Here is a 16,916-nt window from a genome sequence, read left to right on the forward strand (position 1 = left end):
TAAATAAAGGGTAACAATGTCTTTTTTCTAATATCCTTAATTTCTATACAACTCTTTAAAAAGACATGTAATATGAAACGGAGGGAGTGTTATTTCAATATTTTTAAGTGGTTGAATTAGTTTAAGATATATGATTTAATATAAAAGATTATGAATATAAAAATCATCTAATTAATTTCATTTTTATAAAAAAATTATCCATTTGAATTGAACTTTATTTTTTAAATAATAGAACTATATTATCATTATTAGTTAAATTTTTTATGTTCATAACATTTTAAACTCATTGTTATTTTTTTTCTATACTTTTTTCTTCTGTTAGTTTATTCTTAGTTTATTATTAATGTTTCTAAAGTGTATTTACCTATTAAAAACTAAGAAACTTTGATTGTGTCCAATTTCGATTCAATTCTAATTTAGATTTCTAGATTAAACCAAACAAAAATAAATTATCATTTCAATTATGATTCGGTAATATTCCGATTCCAAAATTTGAACCAAACTTCTTACCGGAATTGTCAAACCTACCAAGGCAGTATTGAAGAATGCGAACAGTTCCAATCAATTAAATATTATAAATCAACAAATAAAGTTGATAATCCATAAATACATGAAAAGAAAACTTCTCACCAAGCAATGAAAAAATATGATACACTCAAATCTCAGAATCTATATTATGATCAAACAAAGAAGAAAACCATGTCCGGGAAACACGAATCTGCATCTTCACCCTGTATAGACCTTGAAAAACTAGTGTCCCTGCTTTTGGAAGAAAACCTGACACTCGGGAAAGGCGGACAGGACGCGGAAATGACCTCTGGTGATAATGTCTGACCTTGTACAAGAAAATGGTGGATTCTCTGAAGCAATGGAAGTATAATTCTCTGCTCATCTACTTCTTCTAAAGTACCTGTGAGACCATTAGAGCAAAGAGTGCACTAGATCAGCACAAAATTGCAGATATAAATTAGATGTCGAGTCGAAGTATTATGGGGTTATATAATGCTTAAAATGGTCAAAATATTCGAGGAATAGAGCATCCGATTTAGGAGCTTTTGTTAGGAGAAATAAATAAGGCTTGATACATATCTAGCTCCTCCAACTAGTAGCCGAACGTCTAACGATTAAACTTTAACACCTTTTCGACTCCTCAACTTGCTTAAACTGCTATGATTATCCCTTCTTTCTACAGGGTTGAGTATGAATTAAGTCGGTTTCAAGCAAGTTGACGTGGCAGAGTTGGAGGGTTGGGTATGAATTAAGTCTATAAATATGACTGTAAAGGGGCCAAAGTCTGACGAAAAAATAAAATGCAAGTAGTTAGCTGTTCTTGGGACACGGTTGGACTTGAAAACCCCCTAACGATAATTCTAACCGATAAGTTTGGAAAAGTTCACTCAAAATCTCAGAATCTATTAGGGTAAATTACACCCTGGCCACTGAACTTTACCCATTTTAACATTATGGCTACTGAACTTCAATTCTTAACAGTATGGCCACTGAACTTTACACTTTTTTTTAACACTGATGGCCACTCAAAGCCTCAAAACGGCCGTTGACGGCCTCAAAATAAAAAATACGAAGAGTTGATGATATTTTAAAGAACTTTAATTCTTGAAAATTTTCGTTTTGAGGTCATTTAGGTGTTGTTTGGTTAGGAGAAAGAGTGAATTTTTAGAAAGAGAAAGGTCCAAAAAAGGTGATTCTGGAAAATAAAAAATATGGTTTCATGGTAAATGTCGTTCTGAACAACTTTAATTCTTGAATATTTTCATTTTGAGGCCGTTAACAGACATTTTGAGGAGTTAGTTAAATTTGAGTGACCACTGGTGTTAAAAAGTGTAAAGTTGAGTGGCTATACCGTTAAGAATTGAAATTTAGTGGCCACAATGTTAAAATAAGTAAAGTTCAGTGGCCATGGGTGTAATTTACCCGAATCTATTATGATCAAACAAAGAAGAAAACAATGTCCGCATAATTTAAACGAGATACGAACCTGCATCTTCACCCTGTGACCTTGAAAACTAGTTTCCCTGCTTCTGGAAGAAACCCTGACACTCGGGAAAGGCGGACAGGAAAGCGGAAATGACCTCTGGTGACAATGTCTGCCCTGGTACAAGAAAATGGTGGATTCTCTGAAGTAATGAGAGTATAATTCTCTGCTCGTCTACTTCTTCTAAAGTACCTGTGAGACCATTACAAGAGCAAAGTGTCCATTAGATCAGTACAGAATTGCAGATACAAACATCAGTATCTGAGATTGTAATTCTACCATACAAGTACTTGCAAGTAAAATTAGATGTCGAGTCGAAGTATTATGGGGCTTATCTAATGCTTAAGATGGTCAACATATTCAAGGAATAGAGCATCCATTTTAGGAGAAACAAACAAGGCTTAATACATATCTAGCTTCTTCAACTAGTATCCAAACGTCTAATGACCTAAAGTTTGACGACCTTTTCGCCTCCTGAACTTGCTTAAACTGTTGTGGTTATCCCTTGTTTTGATAGGGCGGTATTGCATACTCTACGCGTCACTAGCAGTTAAGCAAGTTGAGGTGTCGAAAAAGTCAGTTTAAGCAAATTGAGGCGGTGGAAAGGTTGTTTTAAGCTAGTTGAGGTGGCAGAAAGGTCATTTTAAGAGTTTGAGGGGTCATTAGGTGCTTGAGGGGTAAATTACACTCATGGCCACTAAACTTTACTCATTTCATGGTATGGTCACTTCAAAACCTAACTTAAAAGTCGCTCAAAGTTACACTTTCTAACATTAAGGCTACTACACTTCAATTAACGTCTCAAAATGGAAAAGTCCAACAGTTAAAGTTGTTTAGAATCACATTTTCCATGGAACCACATTTTTTATTTTCCAAAATCACCAAAATCTGATGAAAAATCAAAACGCAAAGTTAGCTGTTTTTGGATCACGGTTGGACTTGAAACACCCCTGCCAATGATTCTAAACCATAAGTTTCTAAAAGTTCACCTGCAACTAGCCCTTTTTATAACGATTTGACATATAAAAGGAACCGAGCAATGCATAAATAGACTTACCTATTTGTGGCGAAGATCTTGGGGTGTTTTTTTTATGGGTCAGTAATTTAGGGTTTTGCTTTTCACCGCCCCCAAATTACTTATCACCGCCCCCTCTTGGACATTTTCGCCCTTTTCATTTTTCCATTCAAAAACTTAAGATCCTCTCTCTCCCGAGCCAAAAGTTGGATTTATGAAAAATGGACCCGAGAACGTCGAGGAAATCGAATAACTACAGTTCCTATTTACACTAATTGAAATTGTCTCCAAAAACTAACCGATTTAATCAATATATAAAAAAAATCATCCAAAATGTGCTAAACGGGTGATATGATCGTCATGAATTGAATTACAATCAAATTTCTTTGGGTCGTTCACCACACCATTCCGCCTAGGTAGAAACGGATGAACTATCCGTTTTTGCCTAGGCGGAAACGGGTGAATGGTATGAATCACCCGTTTTAGCACATTTTGGATGAATTTTTTCTCCGAATCCGGAGATGAAACTCGTGTTTTCGATTCGATTTTCAAATAAAAATACTTATCCGGGGAATCATTAGTCTTTTTTCTTTACCGTGTTTAAGTCCCATGAATGTTGTTCGGGTTTTTGAATTTCGAAGAAATTTGAGAGAATTTCAGTTTTTGAGTTTAAAAAATGAAAAGGGCAAAAGTGTCCAAGAGGAGGCGGTGATAAGTCATTCGGGGCGGTAAATAGCAATCCACGTAATTTATTAGTCCCCACCTTTTTACATAACACATTGTTTAGTTCCTTATTTTGAAAAACACATTATATGGTCTCTATCCTTTGTCAATATTAACCCTTTGGTCCTTTTGTCTATTGTTTTTAGATTTTTAACCGAACATATTTTAGCTTTCAGAACAGCCACAGTACAATACAAAATGGTCATGTTACTATGTTATTCTCAGTCAGTCTGTTTATGCCAAATATAACTGTTAAAAGTCTAAAAAAAATAGATAGAAGGACCAAAGGGTTAATAGTGACAAAGGATAGGGACCTTATAATGTCTTTTTCAAAATAGGGGACTAGTGTGTTGGGTAAAAAGTAGGGATTAATAAATTATTTACCCGTTTTTTATTTGTCATTTAATTTATGCATAAAATTAAAAAAAAAAAAGAAAAAAGACTTTTACCTATTTCAATATCATGCTCTTGATCTTCCACATCCCCTTCTTCAACTGTTCCATTTGCCAATGCCTCAGCTACTCTTGCATATCTTTCTAAGAACTCTTCTTGAGTTTCATCACGCTCATCATCCTCAGAATCCTAATCACATAACAAAAATAACAGTTACATGCCCAGATCAAGAATGCAAGTAGAAAAAAAGGTATTTGTAATGGACAAAGAGCTTAATCCCCGGAAATCATGTTCTTTTTAGGTCTGATGCTAGTTAATTCTCAGATAAACAGATGAAAAACATAGCACTAAAGCTCCAAGGCCAAGATATTGTTCTCCTTTTAATTTTTAAAAAGATTACCAAGCAAACAGCATATGATATTCACCAAAACTAGATGCATAAAAGGACTATTAAAACCAACGCACATCATCGTAGTCGTCATCATCTTCATCTTCTTCATCGTCATCTTCAGCTTCTCCATCGTCTTCTTCATCTTCGGTCTCTTCTTGCTGCGATTCTTTCAACTTTATTGATGCTTCCATCAGGGAATTCAAACAGTCCCTTAACAAAGTACCACCTGAATTATCTTGTCCTAGAAGCTGCTCAATTACCTTGGCCAATGTCAATACTGAGAAGAGGGAATAAACACACATTTAGCCGGATGAACTGTGATGTTCATTTATAAAATAAACCTTTTTAATCCAGGACCAACAAAAAGTTTCAATTAATGATCAAGTATTAAGAACTGGTAATAAGCTGCATATTGACCAAAGAAGGAAAAGTGACTAGAACATTAAGGGTGTGCTTTGGGAGGATTGGAGGGCGGGGAATTCATCAATTTCTAGGCACATACCTAGAAATGGATGAATTACTCCCCTTCCATCCCATTCCCCTTGCAATCCTGCCAACCAAACGCGTTCTAAATCAGTGTAAAAACGAATCAATGTAGACATCCTGATGTCAAAAAACCAGATATGGGAATCTTAATGTCCTGATAGGGAATCCAAATCTTGTCCTAAACCCAATGGATAATACCTGCCCTGTCAAAGGTAGCAAGGAGGGTTTGGATTTTCACAACTTCTTTAAAAATTGCATTAGTTTATATAAAATTTGACTGTATAAACAATAAAGCATATAAGACTTGATAATATTATGTTTTTCTCCAAAATTATTTAAGAGTATGCACAGCCTAACTAGCCACAAGATTTAATGATATTGCACAATGGTTTCGTTGTTTTTATCCACCTTTGCTTAACAAGGCTGCTCAAGCATATGTAAAATATAAAGATGGGGATGCAAATGGAATAAGACAGTATGTGGCATTCAAACTTGCAAAGTTGGTAAGAGTGAGAAAGCTAATGGAGAGAAGAAATAATGTATCGACCTGCTAATTTTATCTCGGACTTTTCCACCAAACCGTAATCACAAGAGCTAGTGCAAACAAAAGCAAGCGCAGATCCCCATATTGCAAAGCCTCCCTTCACATCCTTCTCTAAAATTCTCATGGTAGCATCAGGATAACACAAATAGCATGATGATATAACAAGCAACAAAGGCTTCCAAAGTGAACCAGGCTTGCTTTGAATTTCTTTGAAACGAGAAAATGCAGCCTGGCAAAAAGCAGTTGCTAGCGACTGCTTCACACCTTCAAAGTCAGTTGAGTAACCTGGGACATGTAATAGCATATGGATGCACGAGCAAGCCCTCCATGTCGCAGATGGATATTGCAAAACTGCCTCGCTGATGAAAGCTCCAATGCCTTCAATGATAGATTGTGGTGGCACTGGTGGAGCAGGAGGCGAGGGCATTGGTCTAGCAAGAAAGTTCTTCAGTCCATACTTGCTGTATAGGTTAACAGCTTCCTCAATGCAGTCAAAGACTGATAAATCTTCAGATTCTTCCCAGGCATGCCAATCAGCAATCAGATCAGCCCAAACTAACAATAATTCAGGAAGCTTAAGTTGTAGAATTACATCACTTCCAGTAACAGAAAGCATAATGGATCTCAGTAGTGTTGACAAATCATTTATGCATGTTGGAGTTAGAGAACTCTGATCGCCTTCATCCTTGTAAAATTCCACGGAAATTGTAAGTACTATATATGAAGACAAACTTCAAACATTTATAAAGTACAACAAGACCACTAAAATTAGGAAAATGATCCTTGTCCAACACCTCAGGCCATCAGAGCAATAATTGCACAATCTAGAATTTATCAATTTACTCCAAATCCAATGGAGACAAATTTGAACAAAGAATTAAGGCTTAATACATCATTTGCCCCCTGAACTTGTCCAAAATGGTTGATTGGCCCCCTGAACTTTCAAAGTGTCTCGATAGCCCCCTGAACTTGCATAAAATGTTCAGTTAGCCCCCTGAACTTTCAAAGTGTCTCGATAGCCCCCTGAACTTGCATAAAATGTTCAGTTAGCCCCCTGAACTTGCGTAAAATGTAATCAATTAATCATTCGGTTGTAAAAAAATAAGTCAAATGCGGAAGATATGTTACACGCATCTTAAAGAAGTAAAACGACTAAGATTGGTGTATGCGATTATAATATTAGATAAGAAAATGTTTTATAGTTGAATAAGTAAGAAATTCTTTTTTAACATGTTTTAATCTATTTTGTGAAGTATGTAATAACATTCTAAGGCACGTGTAACATATCTTCCACATTTAACTTACATTTTTACAACCGAATAATTAATTGATTACATTTTACATAAGTTCAGGGGCTAACTGAACATTTTATGCAAGTTCAGGGGGCTATCGATGCACTTTGAAAGTTCAGGGGTCAATCAACCATTTTAGACAAGTTCAGGGGGCAAATGATGTATTAAGCCAAGAATTAACCAAAGCAAGCTAAGTTGTGTCTCAAGAAATATGCATTCAGAAGATAGACTCGTAATGTATCATGGCAGGACCAGTCGCAGACCAATAACTCTGAAATACTAACGAAATAAGTTAGACTAACCATTGGAAGAACAGGTGTAAGCCAAGTATGTTGCAATAGTGTCGACAAAGATTTGCCAATTGCAATAGAGCCAGTTGCCCACTTTTCAGTTGATACAATTTGCTCGAGCTCCTCAGGTAAGAAGCTCTCCCAAGATTTAGCCATTGTAGCTAAAGCTGCAATGCCCTTTTCAACCACCTGCAATGTATAATGCCAGTTCATCAGCACAACCACAGTTCAATAATTAACACATAATTTGAGGCACCATTTATGTCATTCTTAAAGCTTTAAGGATCATGAATTCTGCAGTATAATACCAAAGATGGCATGCACATGTGCACGCATATACAATCATTATATGCAATAGTTAAATATCAGTAATAATATCCAACTGAACCAAAGTAAAGAACATCCTGTGAAGCAGTTGAACACAGGATGGCAACAACCCATTTGTCATTTCTTGTAAATGACCGATGTCTGTGCAAGAGCACAAGCATATGCAGACATACACGGAAAGGATCAATTAAGCAAAAGAAATCTACTGAAACACAATATGCAATGGAAAAAAATCGCAAGCCATGAAATTCAGCATTTCAAAATGACTTCTGTGAATCTTGAGAGCACCTACTTCATGCAAAATGTTGAGGATTATGATCAAAACTATAAGCATATTTCTTAGTGCTAAATCATGTCATGAGAACCTTTATCAGATGCCAAAGATGATTAAAAATACAATTCATTGGGGCAGCATCTCACAAAGAAGACAAAACATATGTTTAAGCCCAGGATTTCCGTGAGTATTCTATTGGACCCTCATATTTTAAAAGTGTTTTAGAAAAAAAAAAAAATCAGCAGCTCAAAAACAGGTTTTATTAGTCCATTTGCATAAGGCCTGTTAATTAATAGAAAAAATTTGGTATGCCGACCAATGTTTTCATACATTTCCATGCACTTGTAAGTAGAAGATTCAAAATCATAAAGAAGTTTATAGTCAAGCTAGCTCAAAAATCAGTGAATACCTGAGGCCAGGACTCTAGACCAGGGGGCATAAACTTCAATAGTACTCCAACTAATGATGAAACCATGAAAGGTATATGATCTGTAATATCTTCATCACCAGCCTCCACCACAGAGCATAGAAGTTGAAACAAAATTGAAGTCTCTTCTTCCTCTTCAATATTTATCCTACTGATCACAGCTTGAAGAACAGGTAACCACTCAGGTGGTGGATATTCATTCTAGTAAAAAAGAAAAGGCAGATTAGATGCCATGAATCACAAAGTACATGCAATATTGCATAATCATCAGGGTTATTGAGTGACCTACTTCAAGAAGCTCCTTGATGGCCCCAGCTGCTGAAATCCGCACAGGATGATAAGATGTATCCCCGTCATCTGGCATTGACAAAGCCTTGAGCAATGATGAATAGATATCTGCACTCAACTCCTAATAACAAGGACAAAACTTCTAAAGGTATTAAACCAAAAATTCAATAAATTTTAACCCAGTCCTATTAATAATTAATCCCATATATTTACATCAATTCAGCTCCATCCACCTGATTGAATTCAACCATAAAACGGCTGAACAATATAATGAAATATCAGCAAAAACAGAACTACGAGTTAGCAAGCAAACCAGGTAATTTCTTTTAGACTCAATGAAGAACATGAGAAGCATCTCACCTCTGGCAGACAGGATGATAACTCTCCAAGAACCCAGTTTGCAGCAGCAACCAAGTATGGTGATGTTGCAGACACTGTATACAATGGTAGAAACCGAGTACGGACCAGAAGAGTTACGTATCCCGGTTTTTGCTCTTTTAAAAACTGTAATCAAACAAGATAACCAGAAAAGTTGACATGAGATCATTGTTAAACAATTACAGATGATTCAACAAATGGGATAATATTTCCTTACTTCTTGCAGGCCACCATATGCCATTAGAACCCCAAAATAACTGCCCTCATTAATACAGCAAAAATAAATGAGAAAAGGTAAGCATATAAAGAGAGGTAAAGAACTAAATAAGGAATATTAAAACAAAGAGAAGAAGATTATAACCACACAGATATTAAAAGGTTCAAACTTCATATAGTTAATACCCAATACTCACATTAACAATTTTGCAAGACTTGTAGATTTAAAATATTGCTTTTTATTCATGTACATAAAGAACTTCACATAGAAGAGCTTCCATGAATGCCATCCATATTGTTCCAAAGAAGACAGTAGTTAAACCCCAAAGTAAAGAATAAAGTTGCACAAACTATCAACATACAAGATGAAAGAGCAATAGAAAAAAAGGCACAATGCTCCAAACAGAAAGAAAAAGAGTGCAAGGAAAAAGATGAACTCAAATAGGCAAAAAAAAGAGATTCCCCATCTATAAATAGACGTCATGAATGAGAGAGAGAATATTCAAACACAAAAATGAAAAAGGTATAGTCAAAACATCATTTCAGAAGTTCCCACAATTTTTTATAGGGTAAAGTTCAAATAGAACCCATGTGGTTTCACTAATTTTCAGATAAAGGACTATGGTTTACTTTTTGTCAAAACAAGGATTGAGGTTTCAAACTTGGATTAATGCTATTAAAACCATATTTAACGACCTGAAAATGAAAATTTTCAAGAATTAAAGTTGTTCAATGTCATATTTTCTATGGAACTGCATTTTCGATTTTCGAAAATCATCTTTTTGGAACTTTCTCTCTCTAAACATTAACTTTCTCTCTCTTTACCAAACATCATCTAAACAATCTCAAAATAAAAAAGTTGAAGAATTAAAGTTGCTTAAAATATTAGTAGTTCTTAAAATATATCATTTTTGAAGTCGTCAAAGGTGATTTTAATAGTATCAATCGAAAAAGTCCTTATTTTGTTAAAGTTAAAAACCTCAATCCTCGTTGTGACAAAAAGTAAACCACAGTCCTTTATCTGAAAATTAGTGAAACCACATGGGTTTTATTTGAACTTTACCCTTTTTTATATCCTGCAATGAACTGCTTCTATTGAGGGATCCATATTTTGAATCCTATTGGTTGTTGTCACTGTTGCTCTAAAGAATTGCTTCTAATATCTAAACTAACCACCCCGTGCACAATATAAAGAGGCAAAGGGCAAACAATCGCCAAAAAAGATTATAATTTTTGAACTCAAGATATTTGACCTCAATGCATGCTAGTTCAAATAGCACTGCAACAGCAAATTAACACCTGTAAGATATGTTGAAGGACTTACTCATATACAGTTGTTGCTTTGGACACATTAGCATCAGAAGGAATTGGGAACTTAGATAAAAATGGAAGAACAGATAGCTCCCCCATGGAACTCCGTTGGTTATCTCTCTTGTCCTTTTCACCCTTCTTGCGCTTAGACGCAGCTGGATCATTACGGGAAGACACTGTAGGTGGGCCCTATAGGCAGTAAAAGACAATGTACACTCAAACAAAACACAAGCCAACACTAATGTAAAAAGGATCATAAATACTAACCTTTGACATCGAAATAACACCTAGCAAATTTATGGCACTTTTTCTGGCTGTAAACAGGTCCTCCCTCCATCCCGAAATTTCTTCCTATACATGCATGAAAAGTTCAAGAATGGAACAGTTACACAATGACATAGTAAAAAGTAAACTGGTTACTGGACAACCAAAACAAGTTGTGATTTCCATACAAGTTCAGATGGATGATTCTTTCGCATGTACTCTTCTGTGTCTTCTTCCCATTCTGAAATATCCTATCCACAGTGAAAGATAAAAAAAAATATGGTGGAGATGGGTCAACTAAATTACAATACCACCTTATATATCATTTCAAGAAGCTTTATTTCAGAAATTGCACCTTTTCATTGAGAACTATGGCCGGGAAGATTGCAGAATCCAACAAATGCAAAAAATGGGGGGAAACCAATCTCCATCCCTGTTTCCAATAAAATTAATACTTAAACAAAGACTCATATCTTAACCAGAAATACCTGCACATTCTACATAGATAGTGCATGAATCTCAAATGTTAGTTTACAAGATATATGTTTTACATAATAATAATACAGAGGCAATAAGCACAGGAGTTTAAAAAGAGCATATTGAAATTACCGGGCCAGTCTCCAAAACACGGGAAATGACATCAAAAGCTAATGAAATAGTTCTCTCTGATAGGAAATCAAGCTTCTGCACATGAACATTACGCTTTTAAAGATCTATTATGATCAAGAAAGCAGCAAATGGGAACACAAGTGATTAAGCAAGTAAACATAGGAACTAAGCATCAAAAAGCATTCCAAGCCACCGTTTCTTAATGAAACCATGTCATAAAAAGAAGTTAGGACGAAAATGAATGAAAAAGAAAATATGCTTACATGCATATCCTAAGTGCGTGAATATTTGGAACCAAAAATTGATGCCAACTTCCAAGAGATTACCATTAATGAAGCTTTACAAAGGAAAAAAAAATTACACTGATATTGATGCTGTATTTGACAATCTTTAGAGTACACCTCACAATATCCGGCATTAACCTGCATACAGAAAATGGAATGAAAAGTATGCATTAATTGTTGAAGCTTGATAAACTTAAAAAGAAGGTAATTTATTACTTGTCAGAATATTTCCGGTGCCGGGTAACCAGAGCAGAAAATATAAGCAAGCTTCTCTTCCCAGATTTCATTCTTAGTATGTAACCATCTTCTAGAGTATCGCCATGAAGAAAGCTCAATGAATCAAGAAGCCCAATCAAATCCCTACAAAGTGGGGGCAAGAAAGGTACTAATACAGATGGCATATGTGACCTCACCTGGAAAGAAATTTCTGAATAGTTGGATAATGATACAGCCAATAATTATAAGTTGGAAGTCCTTAAAAATAAAGAGCTAAGATCAACTACGTGTACTCTCTTGGAAGCGATGAAATTGACTTACAGTTAGATATATGCATTTGCATACAATAAGAAGAATCTTTTCCACTTCTACTTCTGTCCTACTGTGGATAGACAAAACCTGATTTATATGTCAGTGCCATATATTCCATCATTAGAAAAGCCTATAAGCAAAAATGTCTTTCAATATTAGAAACATGTTAACATAAAGGGCCAAAGGAACACAACCTTTTGAATGAGGTGATTGAATACAGTTAACATGGGTACAAGAATTTCTTTGGTGATCAGCTCTAGCTGTGGTGGCACAGGCTCCTTAGGAACTTTAGGATTTAAAAAATACTGCAGGGTTCATGAACATAAATTAAGCAGGAAAAAAGGGAAGCCAAGGTCATAGTTTTGACGTTAAATATGCTACCCCAACAAACACAATGAATACCTGGAAAGGTCTGATAAGGGCATGAAGAACAGTGAGGGCATTAATCGTGTTGCACTCGCAATTTGCACCATTGTTAATGAGATTGCTGTTCCAAATAGCAGACCGCAGTTCAGGTACAAGTTCAGGCCAACAGTTCTGCTCAACAAACTCAGCAACAACAAGGATCCGGAACTGCCAACCAGTGATTTGCTCTATGAGAATAACTAATAATGACAACTAAGATTTGATTGGATGAACCATACAGACCAGAAACAAAAAAGGAAACTTCTATAGTATATGTACCACTTCAACTAAAACTTTAAGAACTGCAGATTCCACTTGTAGCAAAGTTTGAAAAAGGTGATCCTTGAACTCCTTACTGACTTTTGAATTTGTGCCATCACCATTGACATTCCGCCTAACCAAGTTCTTAAGGTAAGTGGCAGCAGCAACTCGTTGACCTTGATTTTCACCTCCTATGAACACCAAATAAAGTTTGATCAAATAAAAAAAGAGGGATCCTTAATTTCAAATTGATCTTCAGAAGCTGAGTATAATTTAAACTAACACCAAATGGACTATCAAAATTAGGCAAATTCAGTTAAGAGCGGACATAATATCAAAATCAGGCTTTCGCTTGGCTGCTGATACTTGCTGAGTTCAAAATATACACACCATAAAACTCATACACAATTTGGCAACGAATAATTAACTAAAATAACAAAGTGGAACACTTGGAGCTTCAATTGAGCAAATTGTTTCATCTTTCTACATGGAGCGTAGAAAATTGGAAGCATTGCTACTGTGAATAACGTATTAATTCCCCAGCAACTTTTTTCCGCTCGATTACTCCTCAATTATGGTGTTTTACTTCTTATAATCCATCTCAAGGTACACACAGAAGAAACACATATGATTTACAAAAATTATACACAATCTGATTAGACAGCGTTAAGCTAGTTCTTCCTAAAATAAAGGAAAATCGAAATAATATCAGGATAACTTTACTGAAACTGAATTAAATGTAAAACTTCTAATCTTAGTGAAAAAGGTCATATTACCAGTAGTAATGGAGAGGAGGGAAAACGGGAAATGAGGAAGGAGAGAGAGGCGATCAAGAGATTCTGTGGCAGACCGGACGATGTTTACATCGCTATTGAGAGTGCCGTTTAGCAGCTGAGCAACCTGAACCACCTCCATTTGTGATTTTGATATTCAATTCGCCGCTGTTGGTTGTGAAAACCCTAATCTGAACCTGACCAGGCTGGGGAAAAAAGGGAAAGGAGAAAACTTATTGGCGGGAAAAAATGACAGTGTACGCAGCTATGATATGCCTATCGGACAAAGTGAAGTCAAACAAAAAGTAGCCATGGAGATTCCCGGTTTAAAATTTACCGGAGGATATGGCTTTTTCTAGGGGTAAATTACACCCATGGCCACTGAAGTTTACCCATTTAACAATATAGCCACTGAACTTCAATTCGTAACAGTATGATTACTGAATTTTATACTTTTTAACACCGGTGACCACTCAACGTCTTAAAACGACTGTTGACGACTTAAAAATAAAAAATCCAAAGCGTAATGATATTCTAAGGAACTTTAATTCTTGAAAATTTTCGTTTTGAAGTCATTTAGGTGTCGTTTTGTTAGGAGAGAGAGTGAATTTTTAGAAAAAGAAAGCTAAAAAAATATGATTTTAGAAAATAAAAAATGTGGTTTCATGGTAAATGTCGTTCTGAACAATTTTAATTTTTGAATATTTTCATTTTGAGGTCGTTAACGGTCACTTTGAGGAGTTAGTTAAAATTGAGTGGTCGTTTGTGTTAAAAAGTGTAAAGTTCGGTGGCTATACCGTTAAGAATTGAAATTCAACAGTCATAATATTAAAATAGGTAAAATTGAGTGGCCATGGGTGTAATTTACCCATTTTTTAGGGGAGTTAAATACATTAACGGTGAACCAACTTTTACATTTATTTTAGGATAAGGTGTAAAAATAACATTTATAATTAGGATCAATTGTATCCCTTAACAAAAAAAACATCTATATTTTGTTTTTTATTCTGCACTAATGACATATTAGTTCGTTTTATAAAAAAAAAAATCATATTTTGTATGATTTAATAATAGAATTGGAGATTAATATTTATAAGTTCGGTGAAATTTTTTGAAATTTTTTTTCAAATCGTACAATAGACATGGTATATTTTTTAAAAACATTCACATCTTTTTTTATATGTTTATAATCTGTTATTAATGAGTGATAAAAATGACTCACATGTGAAGTGTAGATGACAAGATTTATGACCGAAAAGAGAATTTGATGAATTATTTTTTAAATTGGTCCAACTTGACAACGTTAGGGGTAGAATTGCTCTTAGCTGCCAATATTAGGGATAAAATTGCATCATTTTAGACATTAAGGTCAAATTGCTCCTGCTTATAAACGTTAGAGGTATTTTTGCACCTTATCCCTTTATTTTAAAATAGTCACTAAACTTTAATTTATTTCAACAAAATGATTGAACTTTGAATTTTATAGGGTAAATAATTTATTAGTTTCCTCTTTTTTACCTAATTTATTTTTAAAAACATAGAATAAAGGTCCCTAAATTTTGTCAATATTAACCATTTGGTCATTTTATCTATTTTTTTATATTTTTAACTGTTATATTTGGCATAAACAGACAAACAGAAACTAACGGGGTAATATTACCAGTTTGTATCTACCATGGCTGTCCTAAAAGCTAAGATATGTTCGGTTAAAAATCTAAAAAAATAGATAGAATGACCAAATGATTAATATTGACAAAAAATAGAGACCTTATAATGTATATTTCAAACTAGGATACTAAACAGTGTGTTAGGTAAAAAGACGATGACTAATAAATTGTTTACCCAAATTATTTTATATGGCAAAAAGTATTATAAGGCTCCCGATCTTTCAACTTTCGGTTCATTAAACTCTTGATCTTTTATTTTTTCTCATATTAAGCTCTTAATGACAACCAAAAACAATATAATGTTCGGTTAGCAGAGTATTATTCATTTCACATGCGTTCGGAATTTGTATTTTCGTGAAAACAAGTTTTTTTATATATGTATGACTATAGAAAAATTGTAAAACCTTTAATTCAAACTGTAAAAAATATAATTTCAAACACATATGAAATGAATAACAACTTTTTAACTTAATTAAATGAGACCAAAAATAAATGATTAAGGGCTTAATGTATCCAAATAAAAGATTAAGAGCTTAGTGATATTTGTGAAACGTGGCTCTTACCGGAGCTCATCCCTGTGAGGTGCCGTTAGAATCGGCGGAGATACTCTGATGCCAAAGTTAGTAAAGTGTTTCTAAACAATAAGAATAATTACTAAAGTATTTAGGATTTAGTTCGTGTACCTCAGGTTGTGTAGAGTTGGAGTATTTATATAGGTTTTTTTTTAACTTTTGACATTCAATGGATATGAAGCTAAATAATCATGCCTTTAATTCTCATTTAATGGCTATTAATTATTATATAACCGTTTTCGGCATTAAGGATGGTTGGTTCAGTTTAATCCTTTAATGTTCTTATAACTGTCTGGGATATGATGGCGGATCCTAAACTCATGTGAGCTGAATGGCGAATCCTCTGGTCATATCTCCTTTTATAGGTATTGGCTTATCTTCTTCATTTGGCGAGTATTTGTTGTACTATATGTGGCTGGTTAAAAGGCTAATTTAACTCTAACGTTTTAAAGGAGGTGCAAATTTAGTCCTAGCGTACAAAATGATCCAAATTTAACCCTAACGTTTTCAACCAAAATCAATTTTAGTCGCAAGTCACCAAAATTTTGAAAAGATTAATTTAACTATTATTTGACTGTCACATTCAGACATTCCAAACAACTTTATCAATTAAGAGAATTTACATAATCGTTAGTTTATGATGCTTGAAAGCTTTTTGAATCCTTTTGCTTTTATTCTTAGTTATTTTGGAAGAATGATAAAGTTGAAAGAAAGATGGAGAAAATAAAAGAAGAAAACGTGATATGAAAAAAACAAAAATTGAGAATTTTATGCTTTTTGAACTTTATATAGTAAAATCTCTATTATTAAATGTTGAAACCATAAAATTTTATTAATTTACAGAGATATTAATTTATCGAGTATTAATTTATTGAATTGGTCTAAGTCGGATCAAAAAAAATTATTATTTTAAAGAGATTATTAATTTATAGAGTATTAATTTACGAAGGTTTTACTGTAGATCCTTCGGAGTGATAGGATGGAGGGACTTAGTTCTTTTTAGCCGTAGACTTCTAACTTAAAATTTGAAATTCTTAAAAGAAAAACAAATAACTTATTGTCTTTTATGTTCAAAATCAACTTAATTTTTTTTCTTCACACATAAAAAAGGGAGACAATTGTTAGGGATCGTTCTATTCCATATAAAACAGCAGAAAATAGTAAAACATATTGAAAAATGAAAAACTTAAATAAAATAATAATAA

At 34.1% G+C, this 16,916-nt stretch overlaps 1 protein-coding gene across 1 annotated transcript; it reads right to left on the reverse strand.

The window, feature by feature from the left end:
- Window positions 1-543: 543 nt before the first annotated feature.
- LOC136220127 (importin beta-like SAD2 homolog) lies at window positions 544-13,755 on the reverse strand. Its single transcript, XM_066007834.1, has 22 exons — window positions 13,476-13,755; window positions 12,718-12,890; window positions 12,436-12,606; window positions 12,228-12,338; window positions 12,043-12,120; window positions 11,722-11,918; window positions 11,583-11,643; window positions 11,222-11,296; window positions 10,968-11,045; window positions 10,801-10,863; window positions 10,616-10,699; window positions 10,362-10,537; window positions 9,039-9,078; window positions 8,804-8,947; window positions 8,445-8,564; window positions 8,138-8,356; window positions 7,140-7,316; window positions 5,549-6,230; window positions 4,590-4,792; window positions 4,181-4,313; window positions 1,997-2,185; window positions 544-910 (listed from the first exon to the last, which is right to left on the reverse strand). The coding sequence occupies exons 1-21, from the start codon at window positions 13,612-13,614 to the stop codon at window positions 2,025-2,027; spliced, it is 3,285 nt and encodes a 1,094-aa protein (XP_065863906.1). The 5' UTR covers window positions 13,615-13,755; the 3' UTR covers window positions 544-910; window positions 1,997-2,024.
- Between the last annotated feature and the right edge of the window lie 3,161 nt (window positions 13,756-16,916).

The sequence above is a fragment of the Euphorbia lathyris genome, chromosome 2 (genome assembly GCF_963576675.1).
Source record: "Euphorbia lathyris chromosome 2, ddEupLath1.1, whole genome shotgun sequence".
Classification (NCBI taxonomy): domain Eukaryota; kingdom Viridiplantae; phylum Streptophyta; class Magnoliopsida; order Malpighiales; family Euphorbiaceae; genus Euphorbia; species Euphorbia lathyris.